This window comes from Camponotus vicinus, unplaced genomic scaffold (assembly GCF_025532165.1).
Source record: "Camponotus vicinus isolate PSW18456_S1 unplaced genomic scaffold, iyCamVici1.0 SCAF_11, whole genome shotgun sequence".
NCBI classification, from domain to species: Eukaryota; Metazoa; Arthropoda; class Insecta; order Hymenoptera; family Formicidae; genus Camponotus; species Camponotus vicinus.
Window position 1 is genome coordinate 1,616,983 of NW_028141947.1, and position 12,461 is coordinate 1,629,443.

The window sequence follows — 12,461 nt, forward strand, 5'->3', positions numbered from 1 at the left end:
TGACCTTTCGAAAGAATATAAATGTATTTGCGGCTTCAATAAGCTTAATTATTTTGAGAGACCTTGAAAGTGGAGTAATTTTATACGGATGCATGCGATAATAATAAATAATTAAATTATTTATATAATTTTTCCCGAATAATAATAAAAATTAATAAAAAGAGAGTGAATTGAAACATGTAAAAAAGAAAGAACCGTCTACCTGCTAAGCAAACGCATAATGATACACAAATATACGATATTTTACTAGAAATACATGTTTGTATTTGAATAATTGGAAATTATATGCGAGAATATTAGCTATTGCTTTTTTTGTGTGCGTCACATTAAAAAACTTATTTTAATTAATACTAAAAAAAAATATCAAAAAGCGGGCAAAATTAAAATTCATACTACTAAAAAATGCATTACTTGCAGAAATACTGACACCATTTGCAATTTAGGTCGTTTACGATCCTAGCATAATTTCGATTCTATTTTAATCAAAGATAGATTGTTGTTATCTTGGTGTCGCTTGATGAATAAGACTCCACCGCTAACAAGTTTTTTTTTAGAAGGGAAAACCAGGTTTTTCTCTCTCTTCATTTCGGAGTCATTTAAAATTTAATTTTCGTCTGGATCGTTAACAACCCAGATTGCAGATGAAGAGTTAATAGCAACACGACAATGATGTTAATAAATATGAAAATCGTGTCGAAATGATTACTTTCCGATGTATCCCGTGTTGAAAAAATGTCTATCTATAAAACATGGAATTTTATGCGCGATATACATTAACTCCACTTCGCGTAAACATATTAAAAATGAACGCGATTTAAAGAATAAGTATGACCGAATATGGTGAATGGACAAAACACTATTGATGCAGTTAATATCCAATATATATAGTGTAATGTATAATGTAATAAATTTTTGTTATAAACGTCGAAAAAGAAATTGAAGAGGAAACTGCTTTATCGAGATTTCCTTATCGATTATTTACATTTATTAGTTGATTTGTTCGTGCTTGTGTGAAGTAAATGTCTCACGAGCGCAACATGTAATGCATCTTACCTTCTCTATTATGCATACGAGGCTTATGATAGAGCCTACATCGACGTGATGCTCCTCGCCCCCTAATATAAACGCCTCTGGTATCACTATATTTAGATTGACAAAATGGGACAGTATCCCTGTACTTCTCGAGACCTGGAAAATAAAAAATTAAATCAGACACGAATCGTTTTGCACAGAATTATATGTAATATTTCGTATAATACGAGAGAAGAATTTTAACTCTTGAAAATAGCTGAAATTTTTAATTACGTGAATATGATAAAATCGAATTATTCAGATATGTGAATATCTAAAATAAAGTTTTAAAGTGGAAAATATTCGAGTTTATAATTTATTTTTTAACTCTGTGAAGGATGATAATGTAGTTGGAAACAAATTATAAAGGTAAAAATATTTATTAGCTTCCTCGAAAATTTCTATAATAAATGCAATAAAATTATCAAATATTATTTTCAATTATAACTCTATAAAAAAAATTATAAACGATACACGCTATCGCTAAATATTTTATTGCTTACATAGCCAAGATAAGAGTATAATACATGTGTTGCAATGTTTACAATTTTGATTGAAAATATGAAACATTTTTAGCAGTTGTAGTAAACAAACTTATTGCTCAATTATATATACGAGATATAACTTTTAAAAAGCTTCACTATCAATCATATGCTCACAAATATTTATAAATCAGAAATATGAGAAGCTTACACATCAGTTTTCATTTTTTGATAATGACTACTTTAATTCTCGATGATCAAAAAATATATGATATATTTGACTACTTTAATTCTTGACGACCAAAAAATATATTATATATATGTATTTCAAAGTAAACGCACAATACGAAAGCTGAGCAAGCTTTAATTCATCGAGTTTCAAGTACATGGAAATCGGCTTATCGACAACTTCGTCCAGAAACATTGTAACTCGAAATACTGAGTTTTCAGTACAGTCCATTAAATATTTCAACGTAAAACTGAGTGCTCTTTCCTGGCAGTTCCCATCTTTTTCAATAAAAAAAGGTCTTCAAATAGATGGGTACGCGATGTATAATGTACTATTTGCACTTTATACATATATAATGTACGCGTTTGTCAACAACATCGGTAATGAAAATTTAAAATAAATACGCTTCGTCTATTAGTAATTTTCAAAATTTCATCTGTTTTTAATTTCTGTTTACAATCTCGCTGCACCGGTCATGTTTAGCGACATTTGGCGCAACGAACGCTATTCTAATAAATGCGAGGGAGGTGAAATTTAATAACAACGAAGAGAAGAAATATTATATCGATCCAAGAATCTTCTTAGCATACGAGATATGAAAACAAAAAAGGATTACCTCGTCGTCTCACGAAACGTGATTGCAATTATAATTTTAATTTAAAACGTTACGAAAATTCCATTTCAGGGAAATTTCAGCTCTTTGTTACGTAACTTCACTAAAATAACACGGGGATCGCGAGCAAAATTATCGTCGTCGAACCGTTTTCCCTTTTTAACTTATCACAACCCTTCGTACCTCGAAAAACAATACGCGCTTCTCTTTCAGGTGCGCTCGCTCTCGGAAAACCATCTCTCTATCCCAAGCACCGTCAGATGTCATCAAATATATGCATACACAAGAATAGTTTTCGCCAAGCTGCGCAGAGCGTGCACAGCAGGGAACTGGGGAAAGTTTGCCGTGGAACAATGGTGCCCATAGACAGATAGGTATGTAAGTAGGTAGGTAGGTAGGTACGCCGCATAAAAAAGCATTATGCGAGTTTGAAAAGTGTATCGTTTCCGCCGGCAACTTGGACGAGTGCCCGGAACTTTCTTCCCTCTTCCCGACTCTCATCGCGAGCGGCGAACGGTGTGCGCCTGTGCATCCTCGAGGATGCACCCCTGGCATCCTCGTGTGTTCGTATGGATAATGCGTCGCGGTAAAAACGTCACCGCGAATAAATATACAGTCGGGCGCCGCTATTTTTTCTCCCTCTCTCTCTCTTTATTTTTTTTTAAACGCGCTCCTTCTGGCCGCGTATATACGTTGCGGTTATGAAACGTCATGAAACGCCTGGCTGCTCTCCTCCGTTCTTCTTCCTTTTTTCTTTCTTTCTCATTTTTAGAGAGAGAGACAGAGAGAGATAGTCTCGGGGCTCTCTCTCGTTGTACGCGTGCATCCGCCATTGTTGCGGGCGGGTGTATAATCGCATTAATAAAACGGTATATTCTATGGACGCGTTATAATAGCGGCACGAAACCTTGTGTGCCTTTGCATGACAAAGGGGAGAATTGACAAGCATGCTGATGCTCTTGTTGTCACGGCTGGCGGTGGATGGGTCACTCCCGCGATACAAAAGAACTGCGAATAGGGGAGACGAGAGTCGAGTTAATTAAATCCCTCTGCGCGTTTAAATGTCTTGGAAAAAATTTGTTATCCGGCAAAACGGCGTATTTCTGCCGGCGATAAACTCGGACGATGAGCAATAACGCGTAATTGTTATCCCCCGCGGCTAAAGACGCAAAGTGATTTCAACTTGTCGTTTCAATCTTCCAACGACGATATTTTTTTTCAATCAATCGATCTGATTTTGCCATTCTTACGATTCATTTCCGATTTTAATGCGCCTCGATTAAAAATATCGCATTCGTTTCTCCCGCTCGAGAAATTCCTCAGACCTGCTGACGTTGAAAATTATTTCGAACAATAATCATATAATTATCGCTGCCTATTTTAACGACGTAAGATGGTTCAATTTAGCTCGGAGAAAGAGGGAGAAAAATCTGAAAATATATTTCGACAATTATTCAATGGCTCGTATTTTTGCAACGTATTTTTCTAACGAAAGATCGATCTCAAATTGATCGAGGAATTTTTTTTTTCGTACCGTATGAAGTGTAACGAGCGCGAATTTGCGGCCACCAGGTGCGCGCCGCGCATTCGCAGTGATATACTCGCTCATTTCGTCGGACGCGCGTCATAAATACGACCCAACTACCTTACTCGCGGCCTCTCGGCGTCAAATGATCAGCGTCGCGTACAAAACCACGGGAATTAGAAATATGCGCGCGTTCTGATTAATCGGCCGACGAGTACCGCTCGTGTTTATTGTCGCCTCCTCGATCCGCCGACGCTCACGAGTGACATTTATTTTCATCGCGCTTGAATAACGGCGGATAAATTTACGAAGGAAATATTACCGCGCGAGCGCGTGCTTTCCTCACCAAATTTTATCCTGCCGCGGCAGAGAGGAATATGCTGTAAATGTTACGCCGTGAATTTCGCGCGGCGAACGACCGGCTCTTTTTTTCGGCCGGCTTTTCAAGATAAAATCGCGAACCATCTGGCGCGGATATGCGTTTACAATTACCGCATCGCCCGCGAATTGCCTATGTAAATAGCATTTCTCGCATTGGCGTTTCGAATCGAATCGAATCCCGCGCGTGTGTGTGTGTTTTTTTCTCGTGATTAATACACGCGTCCTGCTAACACGGGATTATCGACTCCGTGTATCGTTCGTTCTCCGCTCGCGTTTTTTTTTTTTTCATCTCTCGGTGCCTCCGAAATGCGCGGATGATACTCTTATCTGGCACGGCGGGGATAAAAATGACGTCTGTCATGGATCGGGCCGTTCGAAAATCTCCCAATTGTGCCAAGGAAAGCCGAGCGTCCCGGATTTTCAGGGGTAAGGCTCGAGCATATATCAGCCGGGCTTCTCGTTTCCCCTTGCGAAATGCTCCGCGAAAATATACGCTCTTTGCTTGCGTCGGTCGTTCGACCTTTGCGAAAATATAGACGCGGAATGGCATCTTACGCGCGTGACAATCGCGATTATCGTCATGTTGGCTTTATATATTGACTATACTAATGCATTTCTCCGGTTACACGAGAGTAAAATACTCGTTTTACTCGAGCGTTTACGCGAGAGTTGCGATAGAAATAATTTGCGATGAGCAAACACTTTTTTTGCATGTAATTTCTCTTCACGTCGTTATTTATTTTGCTTAATTCACATATTAAAATTTGCGTTATCTTGTATATCTTTCATATTGTCATCCCTATTTATTAATCCGTTCATATGCTGTTTTTTTTTAATTTTTTGTTCAATTAATTTTTTTTTTTTAGCAAACATATAAACTTGTACCGTATTGGATTAATCGTTAAATCGTAATGAGCGAAATCGTCGATGCAAGAGAAAAAATATGTGCAAAGTTTGCGTTTATCGAGTATAAAATAAAATTTCAGAAATTCATTAAAAGTTCGCTAAAAAATATATGGAGATATTTATTTCTATCTATATTACTTTTGCCATCATTTCATACTCCTTTGCGCGTATTAATAATTAAAAATGAATATCGTGCAGAAAGAGATGCTTTTCATATGCTCATTCGCGCAATTCAACAACACATTTCGCAATTACTTCCGACTGCAAAAAAAATTTCATAATCATGAAAATCCATAAATATGCGATCTTTTTATCCGTCGCCGATTATTCCCTCCTCCGTACGTTGATTAAAAATTTCCATGTGTTTGCAGCATCGTATTATCTCGCGTATAAAGTGGGCCTGGAAATCGTAGTAAATCTTACATATTTTTTTCTTTTATCAAGATTCTTACTTGACGTCACATAAAATTTCCCTGCTCGCCGTATCTCGGTGACACACGCAGTCGTAATTACGTTAATGCAATTCGGTTTAATCAGACGGATTATTACCTTTTACGGTATATTAATTATTTGTTTGTAATTTCGAATGAGGATATCGTTCATTAAATAATTCCGCATTTATTAACGAGTACTCTCGTATATTTAATTAGAGTCATATGTGCTTGAAATTTTCCGTTTTCTTTTTAATACGATTAAATGTATGATGGCTACGTAAATTGCTGAAAATTGGAATATTTCTGGAGGGACAAATTAAATTTAAAATGTATGCATTCATATCTTTCCTTACATTATCGTCATTTTCATTTGTCATTTCTAAATCCATTGAATATAATTACGATAATTTTCCTGCGAAAAAAAGATTATTGCTTATAGAATATTTATATTTTTATTACCGTGAAAATGTCTCGACAAATAATAATTTCTGAGACTAAAAATAATATCCAATTGAAAGTATTTGAGTCTCGTTGCTCTTAATATTTTTCTAATTTTGTAACATGCAGTTTATATTTGTAGACAAATTTATTTTGTTTATTTGCTGATCAAAAAATGTAGAAACATTTTGATAAAAATACTCTCGTTAAGAAAAATGCAATCAAGACTCATTCCTGTCTTTTGATTCAATTACTAAATATATATATAAATATATATATAAATGTTCTGTCATTCAAGTGTCGAATTAAATCGTGATTCAAATCGTGATTAAATCGTGAGATCAAATTAAAATGTAATTTTTATTTCTTACGTAATTTCATTTCGTAATTTTTTCATTTTCTAGTTTATGAAAGAATAATAAAAACGTAATAAACCTAATTTCAACATTTACTGATCGCATTCTTTCTTCGCGATATGACTCGTGGCTTCCCCTTACGACTCCCAAGTCGCCATGTTTATGTGTTAGCTTCTACTTGAAAGCGACGTAAAATGTTCAACGGCAGATACAACGGCAAAAATACAACGCTTTCAAGTTATTAAACTTTTGCAGCCGACTGCGAGCAGGGAAAAGCATCAGGTAAAGGCGTGCGCTTGCGGAGAATCAGCATCGTGTGTTTAAGCCACTTTTTTTTTCTCGTCAAACACGGGCATTCGCCGGAAGATACGATATGTATACATTTCGAACTGAAATATTATTTGCACGAACCCCTCGATTTAGCCGATGCTTATCGCATAAACAAGCGCGCGTCAATCCCATATTGACTCTTTGGCCTAGAATTGCTTCGATAAGTCATAATCCTATATTTATGTGAGCCTTCATATTTAGCATATGAAAATAAAATTCTCTGAAAACTTTGTAAAATGCTCGCACATTTAATTTTCTCATTAGCCGTATGCACATTTTCATGTATAAAAGATAGTTTTAATTATCCCAGTATTTAATTCTGGTTATTTCAAGTTGCGAATATTTTGGAAATCTTCGTGTCTCGAAAATAATTGTATCATTAAATGATATTCTTCTTTTGCAATAATTTTGAGAATTGCATAAAAATCTGGCCAATGTGTGTTGCTCGTTTGCATATTTTTAAGATAGATAGAAGACCTGATACTGATTTTTCTGAGTGCACAAAAATCCCTTATTTAAAAAACAATTTAATATTAAAAATTAAATATTACTGATATAAAAATTGATATTAAATATTATTGATATAAAAAATTATATATAATAAAATTATAATAATCCATTAATTATTCAAGCTTATATTTCAATCAAAATATTGAAATGTAACAAGAAGATATCGCACAATGATTGTTTTATTAAAGAGACGTCAATTCAAATATAATAAATGACATAATTCTTAATGCATAGATAAGTTTAAGCACATGTGTATTTCTCTCTTGCTATAAATATCAAATCATATCTCTTATATTATTGTGTTTTCTGCTACATCATTAAACGCCTGTCTCGGTTGTGCTTACGCTGAAGCTTTCGCAGGACTAACGTGAGGCTATAACTCGTGCTACGGCCCGTTCGCGGCCGATGATATACGTAATGACGTTCGATGACGTGTCAAACGGCGCGTAGACGATAGCTTTGCGGACATAGAGCTGTTTCGGGAAGTCAAGCCGGTGTGAATAACGTTGACAAGACACACGCGTATACGTACAATGTAGACACACGTACACACGTACACACATCTGGCAACTTGGTAATTTGTATGGAGTTCGCGGAAGGAATTTCGGGGGAAATCGTGATATGCGAGGGAAACTTTCGCGTACCATCGCTTCTAATTCTGATACGGGCGCTAAATTGTCCCTTCCGTAGGTTTGCCTCTCCTCGGTATTCGCCCATAGAGCGAAATGTTTGCTGACGTAACGATTGGATGGCATAAAATGGGGAGAGGAATCCCAAGGAAGCGAAAGTCGTGTCGACATTTGTGAAAGGTAATGGCTGTACAGTGCCCATTTATGTGATTTGACGTTGTTATCGCTTGCATATTACTTTTTCTTCTGCGATTTATTAATATCAATCTTTATTATACAGGGTGATTTATTTTAATCTTAACAGGCAAATATTTTGAAAAATATGCGAGATACGAAAAAATGTTTCAGACAAAAGTTATATGGTTTTAAAGGAGACATAAGATGGTGTCATTAATTTGATCTTAAATAGTTACTTGAAGATCACGTGAAGATCACCCTCAATTTTTTAAATGGAACTGCCTATTTTTTATTACATATTCTTGTAGCTTATCTCGAGAGCTTTCCAAAACACTATAATTAAGTTAGTTTTCATTAAGTACTTTATGTACAAAATAATGAAAGGAATCAATTGGTGTAAAGAAAACACATAGTTATTTTTAAGAAAAAATATGTAATTGTTAATTGCAAATTACATATTTTTTTCTTCGAAACAACTATGTATTTTCTTTACATCAATTGATTCCTCTCATTATTTTGTACATAAAAGTATTAAGGTAAGATAATCGAAAAATGAATATTTTACAAGATATTTTACGGTTTATTTAAAATTAAGAAATGATTTCAAGCCTCATAACTCGGAAAATACTTAATGAAAACTAACTTAATTATAGTGTTTTGGAAAGCTCTCGAGATAAGCTATACGAGAATATGTAATAAAGAATAGGGAGTTCCATTTAAAACAATTAAGTTGACCTTCAAATGACCACTAAATTCGACCTCTAGGTCAAAGTCAAAGTCACCATCAGATGTCCCCCCTCGAAATTCTACAACTTTTGTTTGAAACATCTTTTCGTATCTTTAGACTTTACGAGATATTTCGATGGCAAAGTTAAAATGGAACACCCTGTATAAGATTAATTAATTCTTCTCTAGATTTGAGGATTAACATATATCTGGAATATTAATCTAATTAATATTTTAATAGACACTTTCGAAAAATAGAGACGGATAAAATCACGTATGAAATGGGGTCAATATGTCGTTGACCGTTGATAATTTATTCCGACTGCGCCTGGTATTTATACACATAAATAATATAAAAAAAACATGAGGTCGAGATGTCGATCGATGTTATCGCAAGTTCTTTCGGAGCGAAGAGAGCTCAACGGGAGGATATATTTGAGGCTATTAATTACAGGAACGTCAAGACCAGGAGGGTCAAGTTGTCTCGAGATAGGTCAGACGCGAAGGATCCCTCGCGCAAATGCCGCGCGACGACCGGTTTAATCTTTTTTATCTTTGGATTGCGGCGGAGAGCGACTCCCTCACGCTATTTATAATCCATAGGTACTTCTGGGAATTGGTCCGGGGCAGGCATTTGTGCCTCGTGGAAGGTGTGACACGTGAGCCCTAGAAAAAGGCAGCGCGCGCACGAGACAGGCGTACGTTTCATCCAACGTACCATCTGTATTACTCGACGTCGTGCTTTCTTTCTTTCGAAACGATGCAATACCCCCGCGACCACCGCGAACGTGACAGACGACAGATTGGCCGGGATACTTACGTCGATAAGAGAGGACCCCGGGCTGCGCGAAACCTCCTGCAAATACGAGTCTCTGTTGCAAGATGGGAAAAAATATCGGGCCTCCAAGACACGTGTATCTTCTTGCCTTCCATCCCAGTACATCTCGCATCCCTCGTGCGCGTAATGATATGTCATTCTTCAACTGGATATAGTCGAGCGAAAGTCGCACAGGGACCTAACCGTATAATCTATCCATGTACTTTGCGCTGTCTCGATTTCCTACCTTTTATTTGCGTACCAATTCCGAGAAAGAAGTTGGACCCGCGTATCACAGGCTTCTTGTTGTTTCACGGTTGATGGTATACCTCTTACGCTAGAAGATACACCTGATTCTTACACGAAGCATTGAGAAACGCGAGGAAATTGTCAGCCGCTCGTGGGAAACGGACAGCGCTCGGCTGGAAAATATAGCGGCCAACGTGGCGCGTTAATCAATTACGTCGTAACGTTAATAAATCCCGCGCAACATGATTATAACAACAACGAGCGTTTTAAAGAAACCCACGAGAGGGAAGATCTATTATAAAAATCTCCCCTAGTCATTCAAGACGCCGGTCGCCCATTAATTACCGACGTCCCATCACCACGTATTTCAGCTTGGGAACGACTAGCGGTGACGGCCGCGATATTCCCCTTTTTGTGTTGGCTCCTCTCGAACCAGCCAAGGGATGAGGAGAATCAGCTCGTCTGGTTCATGAACGCGTCTCTCGAAATTCCGCCAAACTATACAAGCACACATGCACACGGATACTGGAGGACCTGGCTGGGACTGTTTAGAACAGGCGACTCGCTGGAGAACCGAGGACCGAGAACGCGGCATAAAAGCTCCGAGCGTAATGAGTTCTTTCCTCCGCTCTCGCTTCGCCAAGTGAAACGCCGTCGTTTTTCGCGCGCATAAGTCTCGAAGTAAGCCGCGTCGACGTGGAAATGCATAGTGGAGTGCTGATGGATACAGAGAATGGAGCGGGAGAATGTATGGTACATACATATGTACAAGAGAGAGTAGTCGTGACGGCTGTGTGCGCCTGGCTCGACTTATGCGTCACTTTTGTCGCGATGGGCAACCCATTGGAGAGCGCTCTTCATTATTGTGGCACTGCAACAGAGGCAGGGAATTGCTGCCTCGTGCTGTGTCGATGATGTCGTGTGAGCGAGCGCGCCACCACGTGTTGGCCGTTCGATTATGTCGCGCCGCCGACGTGAACCAGGTCCTGATTTATTTTTAATCGAGGGGGTGAAAGGGGAGAGCAAACGTGAAAGAACGCGCGTCCTGCTCTCGTGATTAACGCGCTCCAGATTCGCCGACCTGAGGAATCGTGCTCGGCAGCCGTGTGCGCTCGTCGATCGAAACAAAGAAGTGGAATGAGTCAACGTATCTTCCAACGTGGGTAAGACGAGTTTCGTCTGAATCTCGAGATTCTTTATCACTGGGAAAGACAAACGCGTTTGGTCGATCAAAATAATTACGAGTAAATAATCATAGCGAGTAATTTTTCAAAAGTTATTATACTTTTTGATACAATTTTATATTTATGTATTTTTTTCAAACCTCCAACCATATATTTTTCTATACATCCAAAATTTCTGTAAATTCGTTTTTTTGGTCTCTGAATTCGAATCTATGTCAAAATTTTCGATTTAAAAAAATTCAAGATGGCGAATAAAATATAGCAGAAAATTATAAATTTAAAAAATTGTAAATTTTTCCTATAAATTCGAATTTTGTGACTCAAAAAAATCTTTAGAGAGAAAGTTTAAAAAAAATACATTTTTCACATTGTTTAGATTCAGTACAGAAAATATTGTATTTTTTATATAGATTTAACAACAAAAATAACGGAAAAATTCTGAAAAAAATCTGAATAATACTTTAGAATGTAAAAAAATCGCTCTCTTGATTTTTTAAAATAGATTAGTGAAAAATACATTTCTTCGTGAAAGATTACTAATTTTGACTATTTATTTTTATATATCTTATTTTTGCAATTAACAATTAATGATTTCATATCTTTTACACTTATTGACGTTTTAGAAATTTTGTAGAAACATAAAACGTGGTATTTGTTATTAAAAAAGTAGTTGAAAAAATGAAAAACTGCGAAGAAAAAGGTCGCTGAGCGACCCACCGTGACGCAAAGGGTTAAACGACTATACGTCATTTTATTACACATTTATAATCGATATTCTTCCTCTTTCACTTCCCTACTCTTTGTAATTCCTGCTCGTTTCACGCGATACTTTTAACGAGACTCGTGCGTTTATTGCTTCACTTTTTGCATGATAAATTCGATTTAGTTGTTCTCGATAAAATTGTTGGGACACTTCGAAAGGCAATATATCCCATCAACGAATCTGATCGGTTATTGAATGTTTGACTCGGGCGGGACACGAACGATGATGGATAAAGAAACATCATGTTACGTGTTATTAAAATACTTTGGCGACGGCTGTACAGTGATTTATCTCAGCTATCGCTTTTCAGAATGGGGGGACACGAGGGATAAAAAAAAAGTCTCCAGCTCTTGTCACTTGCGTGAAAGTCCTCGGTATCGCACGGGTCATCGGCATATATAGGGCATGTGTCAGACTCGTTACAAAGTCCGCCGCGATACTCGTAATACGTACCAATGACATCGTTAACGGGGAAAAAGGGATTGAGCTCCCGAAGTGATTCCAAGATGAAACGAGCAGCGAAACATTTTCATTTCCCCGCAGGGTCCTGGACGACGTCGCGCCACCGGTCTCTCTATTTTCTCTCTCTCGTCTCTCTCTCGTTCCCTCTAGTTAGTCCAGTTAAGCCCGAGGTAGAGGTA

At 37.3% G+C, this 12,461-nt stretch overlaps 2 protein-coding genes across 3 annotated transcripts in view; one reads left to right on the forward strand and one right to left on the reverse strand.

Moving 5' to 3' along the window:
- Nucleotides 1-12,461, forward strand: part of Snx6 (sorting nexin 6) — a 166,199-nt gene that overhangs the window by 58,464 nt on the left and 95,274 nt on the right. The window lies entirely within an intron of this gene.
- Dpr12 (defective proboscis extension response 12) overlaps nt 1-12,461 on the reverse strand; it is a 289,232-nt gene that overhangs the window by 54,116 nt on the left and 222,655 nt on the right. For both annotated transcript variants that reach the window (XM_083083057.1, XM_083083056.1), the window contains exon 5: nt 1,054-1,188. In XM_083083057.1, coding sequence (XP_082939183.1) covers nt 1,054-1,188 — 135 coding nt within the window. The remainder of the gene's footprint in view (nt 1-1,053; nt 1,189-12,461) is intronic.